Raw genomic sequence first — 6000 nt, 5'->3', positions numbered from 1 at the left:
CAGTTTCGTTGTAGCCCTTGACAAACACACCTCATTCAATTCATTGAGGGCTTGATGATTCGTTCACAAGTTGAATCAGGTGTGCTTGTCCAGGGTTACAATACAAATGTTTACTGTTAGGGGTACTCGAAGACCAGGGTTGGGAAACGCTGGTCTACAGTAGCTACTGTAACAGATCAAGAGAACTGCTGCCCCCTGGGGACATTTTCTAGTATTGCATCAGCATCTGATATCGATACTTATTTTACTAAATAGATGAAATGTTTATTTACAAAAGTATACAGTAATGAATTTAAACAGCCTTATAAACATGCTTAATAGGAACATTAAACAGTCACTGCTCTGTTTACCTTTTGTCCCCTAATATCTCCACATAACTTAACTATCAGACTGTTTATGTATGTTAATGTGAAACCCATCTTATCATACAGACAAACACAGGTACCTTCTCAACTAGCAAAGTGATTGTCTTCTCAGGCACTTGTGAGGATTGATAAAGAAAATAAAGCTGCATTTAAACATTGCACATATCTTGGTATTGTTTTGTCTGACATTGGAGCAAGCGTTCATATTCAAGTATAATTCAATAATTACACAAATAGTAATAGTAATACGATTATCACACATGCAACTAGCTGCAGTGTTGTAGTGCTGGGCATGATAAAAAGATTCCATGAAGAGTTCCATGTGATTTTTGTAATAGTTTCAGCACACCCTGAACCTGAACCTCACAGAAAGAATTATCAATAGACGACAATGGAATGAAACCGCAGTAAAACGGTGTGAAGCAACTCTGTAAAAAACCAACCCAACTTTCTATTTCTGACAGAGTTAAGATCAGAGGAAGGATTATACTTATTGGTTTGAGATTTGCCACACTGAACATGGATCCATATGTCTATCGATCAATGGTAAACTAATTTATTTCAGTCCGCGCCTGGATATCTTTATCGGCAATGAATAAGACTTAACAGGGAATTCGACAATCAGTAACCTTTCGTTGTAATCTATTATAAACCTATTAAACATTTTGGGAGTCTTTTACTCCATCTGAAAATGAAAGAGAGACATCAAATCCAGCCCAAGTTTGACATTCAAAATAAAACAGTAAAGCACATTTTCACACATACATACTACAATTGTAAATAAGACTAACATACAGGCAACTGCCAAAATGAAGGAAACCCCAACATAGTGTCTTAATAGGGCGTTGGGCCACCACGAGCCAGAACAGCTTCAATGCACCTTGGCATAGATTAGATGCGAAAAGATGAGACACCATTCTTCAACAAGAAATTCCATCATTTGGTGTTTTGTTGATGGTGGTGGAAAACGCTGTCTCGGTCGCCGCTCCAGAATCTCCCATAAGTGTTCAATCGGGTTGAGATATGGTGACTGAGACGGCCATGGCATATGGTTTTCATGCTCATCAAACCATTCAGTGACCACTCATGTCCTGTGAATGGGGCATTGTCATCCTATGGGGCCACAGCCATGGCAGCCAGAATTTGTATACATGACCCCTAAGTATGATGGGATGTGAATTGCCTAATTAACCCAGGAACCACACCTATGTTGAAGCACCCGCTTTCAATATAATTTGTATCCCTCCTTTACTCAAGTATTTCCATTATTTTGACAGTTACCTGTGTCTGCATCAGTTGTATACTAACAAATGAGTCAAATTTACATACATACTTTTTTATGTGCGCTTAAACTCAGATCTCCCTCATCCTGTTTGGGAGTGTATTACATAAGTGTGCTGTCCAGCTACATGAGCAGGCCGTCATTACTTTTCTCTACTATATTTGTGGGTGAACTTCCTACGTCCTTCTCTTCATCCCATCCTCCTCTCCTCCCTTGTCTTCCTCCTCTCTTTCCTCGCCCGTCAGTTGGGGGCACCTTCGCCGTGAGTGAGCTGAGAGGAGTGGAAGTGTGTCCCTTTAACTGCAGGTGTCACAGTGTTTCCCTTCGCAGTAAAAATGTTCCCACTCCGCGCAGGGTCAGTAGCGTCCCCGGCCCCCTCTGGACATGGTGAGGGGTAGTGAGACAGAGGAGAGAGAAGATACTTCCCAGTATAAGCTACGGGACAGGAAAAGCTGGTAGAGGATCACCACCGAGATAGCCTGGCATATAATCACACCGATTGTCACCACCTAGACACACAAACATCAACACCAAAAACCTTCAGAATGAGTCAGTACAATATCTCTATGGAGTGTTTTTCTCTCACCTTTTCTCTCTGATGAAACAGGAAGCACCTGAGCTCAATGTTGAGTCTCATAGCAAAGGGTCTGAATACTTATGTAAATAAGGTATTTCTGTTTTAGATTTTTAAATGTGCAAAAGTTTATAAAAACTTTAATTTTAGAATAAGGCTGTAACGTAACAAAATGTGGAAAAAGTCAAGGGGTCTGAATACACCGTACATATGTGGAGTGTTTCTCTCACCTTTTCTCTCTGATGCTCATTGAAGACCACAGAGAGAAGGACCAGGACAGGGTGGCACAGGAACCAGATAAAACAACCCTGAGAAACAAGCTAGTGAGACTGGAATAACAAATCTTATAATGCACTGTAGATGGCACTATAAACGCATGGAAAGGGTTGCCAGCTATTCATGAGTTGTATTTCTACGCCTACCTTGGCGAAGCTGAGGTAGAAGTCTCTCTTGAGGGCGCTCCTCTCTGTGCTGATGATTGTGTAGAGCACAGAGGCCAGCAGCAGGGCCAGGATGATACGTAGAGCTATGAGTAACAGACCCGCTATGCTGCGCTGGGCGTGGTAGCTGTGGTGCTCCGTCTCCTCATACTGCTCCCACAGCAGCAGCGCCCCCTAGCAGCGACACAGACAGGGAGTCAGTGGAAAGGTATTTAGGTCATTGGTATTGAATGTGTTTTTATTGACTGATCCAAAGGGGAAATTGTATTGGTCAGGATAGGGGGTTACCGTATTGGTCAGGATAGGGGGTTACAGTATTGGTCAAGATAGGGGGGTTACAGTATTGGTCAGGATAGGGGGGTTACAGTATTGGTCAGGATAGGGGGCTTACAGTATTGGTCAAGATAGGGGCTTACAGTATTGGTCAGGATAGGGGGCTTACAGTATTGGTCAGGATCTTACAGTATTGGTCAGGATAGGGTCTTACAGTATTGGTCAGGATAGGGGATGGTGTGAGCAAGGTAGAGGTTAGAGTGTGAGTAGTAGGAGCTACTGTATCCAGTGAAATGGAAGTTAGTGTGACAGTCAGGGCTTAGTATTTCGGGGTAAGGGGTTAGAGGTCATGGATAGGCTGATGAGGCTCTGACCTGTGTGGCGACCCCTCCCATAGCGAGGGCTTTGGAGGCAGGGGAGGAGTCCCACTGCAGAGGTCTGCTCTGGGGCTTCCTGTTCTTGCTCAGTGTCCAGCCCACACACAGACTCAGCAGCATGTACAGCATGGACACCTGGGACACCATGTCACAGACTGCAGCATGGGAGAACAACAACAGGCAACACAGTCACAACGGAAGAACGAAAGACAATGCATAGAAAGAAGCAAGAGAGATTGAGAGAGTGAGAATACAACACTCACACTCTGCCAAGCTGCCCATGATAGGAATGCCCACTCCGTCCCTGGCATACCTGTGGGAAGACAAAGACAGGTGTGTGTTTTTACACAACAAGACTGATATTTACTCATCCAAATCTCCTGAAATACAGGATAATCCTGTAATACAGTAACTGATGTAAACCTGAGCAGGGCTGCTGAAAGGTGACTGTGACAATGACTGGGACAAAGTCTCACTCACCTGGCCAGGTGGATGTAGTTGAAGAGGGCAGAGACCCCTTGTAGGGCCAGGGCTGTGGAGAGCACCTTCAGCACCGTGTGCATGGGCCCACCCTTCCTCAGGGCCATCCACAGGGGCTGTATGTAGATACAGGACGCCACAAAGTAGGCCAGGATCAGCAGGCAGTAGAAACTATGCAGGCCTGGTAGGAAGGTGGGTCAGGGGGGCAGGGGTAGGAAGGAGGGTGGGTCAGGGGTAGGAAGGAGGGTGGGTCAGGGGTAGGGAGGAGGGTGGGTCAGGGGTAGGGAGGAGGGTGGGTCAGGGTGGGGTAGGGGTGGGCGAGGGGGGGGTAGGGGTGTGGAGGACACAATCAGTCAAGCATTCAGTGCAGTCCTGTCTGGACACTTAGTCATATCTTCAATCCAGAAGTATAATATCGTGTGTTATGACTAGCAGACACTTAGCAGACACTTTCATCCATTATAGTGCACCAAATGCATATATTAAAGTATGTGCATGTGATCCCTGCAGGAATTGAACCCATTACCTTGCCGTACAGTACGGTACTGACCTGCCTCCTCAGCGCTGAAGTGTTCCAGGGGGTTGCCTGCTGAGTCAGGGTTGAACAGCAGGATGGTGAAGGTCAGGTCCCCTTGGGCAGGGATGATGCCCCCCTCCCCGCAGGTGTAACGGTCTGCATACAGGGCCATCCAGGCCGTGGGGGAGTGAAGGTGGGGGATGCTCTGGTTGTGCTCCTCCTCACTCAGACGGACTGACCACAGAGAGGGAAACAATGTTAGGAGGGAGACAAGCTCTAGGCTTTCGCTCAGAGGGCTAATGTGGCCTTAAGTCATGCAGACGACCAAGGTTTGATAACCAGTCGGTTACACATGCAGACGCAACATACTGCAAGTACATTCAGAATATGTCCTGTAAATGCATGGCTGATGGCATTTATGCCACTTCCCCAAATGACTCTTGTTTATGAATGCATGTTTACTACGAGCCAGCGGGACTTACATGACATGAATGCAAACAACAAACAATACATGTGACTCCTTGAGTAAATCAATCTCAGCTGTAGGTGACAGTCACAGAGACAGACTCACTGGAGAGATGTGCCTTGGAGAGGCGGTCGTGGCAGCTGAGGTTGTCGATGTCGAAGCCTTCCTCCATCTCTGGGAAGAGCAGCAGTCTGGACTCCTTCTCCGTGGCCAGGGGAGCGTTCTCCAGCCTGCACACCACCAGACCACTACCCTCTGGAAAAGAGAGAGACAGAGGGAGGGAGGGAGAGACGAGAGGGTGTGAGAAGAAGAGGTCGTGGAAGTAGAGGGGAGGAGAGAGAGAAAGAGGGAATGAGGGAAGAGGTCTGACAGGGCACTAAATCCACCTTTCAGAGAATTGGGTTTCATTCTAACCTACAGAATATGCTGACCATCTGTGATAAGCGAAGGAGCTCTATTGATTCTAATGTACTGCCTGGCTATCACACTTGGCAACATGTTCTACCGGGGAACAGAATGACATTGCCGATGCTCATGGGTCTGGACTGCATAGACCTATGTGATTTGATCTTTGAACCCAACTCAACAAACATCTTCCCACGATTTCCCGTTTAAGATTGCAATGGACACAGAAAATACTTTCTGAGACAATGATGCATAACACCATGCAAGAGATTAGCACTTTCCAGACTGAGAACACATGATCTGTTACTTCCTTATGTACATTAGCATTGCAACTACAGTCTATATAAAACATCCCAATAATAAAATGCATCACGTCATCTTGGTGCATGTGTATCCATCCACACAAGCCTCCACCGGAATGTGTCGCTAGCTTCAGACTGCTAAATTGCACCTACCGCTGTACATGAATTTAGTGATGTACTGTCCATTCTGCTCCCTGGCTGCATCGCTCTTGAAAACTCCCGACACAGTTTTTCCAAATGTAGCTGGAATGAATAGTAAGAAGGCTGTAAGTGTGAACATTAACGGATACATTGTCTCCAAAAAGCTAATTATCAATATAGAGCTAAAGAAGATGATTGTACAACAACAATGAATGGACTAGTAAACCAGGGTGAGTTCCATCTGCACTGAACGTTTGATTGATTTAGGTTTTACCTAATCATAGAAGGACCTCCGACTACGTCAAAGCTGTAAGCCAATCAGAGAGCGATAAAAGGGTGGGCACCCAAACGGACCAACTCAACGCAGGCCTCGGATAC

At 45.8% G+C, this 6000-nt stretch overlaps 1 protein-coding gene across 1 annotated transcript; it reads right to left on the bottom strand.

Moving 5' to 3' along the window:
• Window positions 1–247: 247 nt before the first annotated feature.
• LOC311118015 (integral membrane protein GPR180-like) lies at window positions 248–5870 on the bottom strand. The gene is made up of 9 exons (XM_084192895.1): window positions 5635–5870; window positions 4880–5029; window positions 4342–4542; window positions 3792–3972; window positions 3575–3624; window positions 3309–3466; window positions 2644–2835; window positions 2452–2529; window positions 248–2156 (listed from the first exon to the last, which is right to left on the bottom strand). Exons 1-9 carry the CDS (start codon window positions 5771–5773, stop codon window positions 2004–2006), a joined length of 1302 nt encoding a protein of 433 aa, XP_084049021.1. The 5' UTR covers window positions 5774–5870; the 3' UTR covers window positions 248–2003.
• Between the last annotated feature and the right edge of the window lie 130 nt (window positions 5871–6000).

Source organism: Coregonus lavaretus (assembly GCF_964263955.1).
Source record: "Coregonus lavaretus genome assembly, contig: HAP1_SCAFFOLD_2191, whole genome shotgun sequence".
Classification (NCBI taxonomy): Eukaryota; Metazoa; Chordata; class Actinopteri; order Salmoniformes; family Salmonidae; genus Coregonus; species Coregonus lavaretus.
This window is presented reverse-complemented; position numbering and strand designations above follow the sequence as displayed.

What these genes read in the sequence shown, in the direction of transcription:
- LOC311118015 (XM_084192895.1), bottom strand. Translation starts at nt 5,773, where the DNA reads ATGTATCCGTTAATGTTCACACTTACAGCCTTCTTACTATTCATTCCA. An exon ending in CACTAAATTCATGTACAGCG is followed by an intron (nt 5,030 to 5,634) that starts GTAGGTGCAATT and finishes TCTCTTTTCCAG; the next exon opens with AGGGTAGTGGTCTGGTGGTG. An exon ending in TCTACCTCAGCTTCGCCAAG is followed by an intron (nt 2,530 to 2,643) that starts GTAGGCGTAGAA and finishes CTTGTTTCTCAG; the next exon opens with GGTTGTTTTATCTGGTTCCT.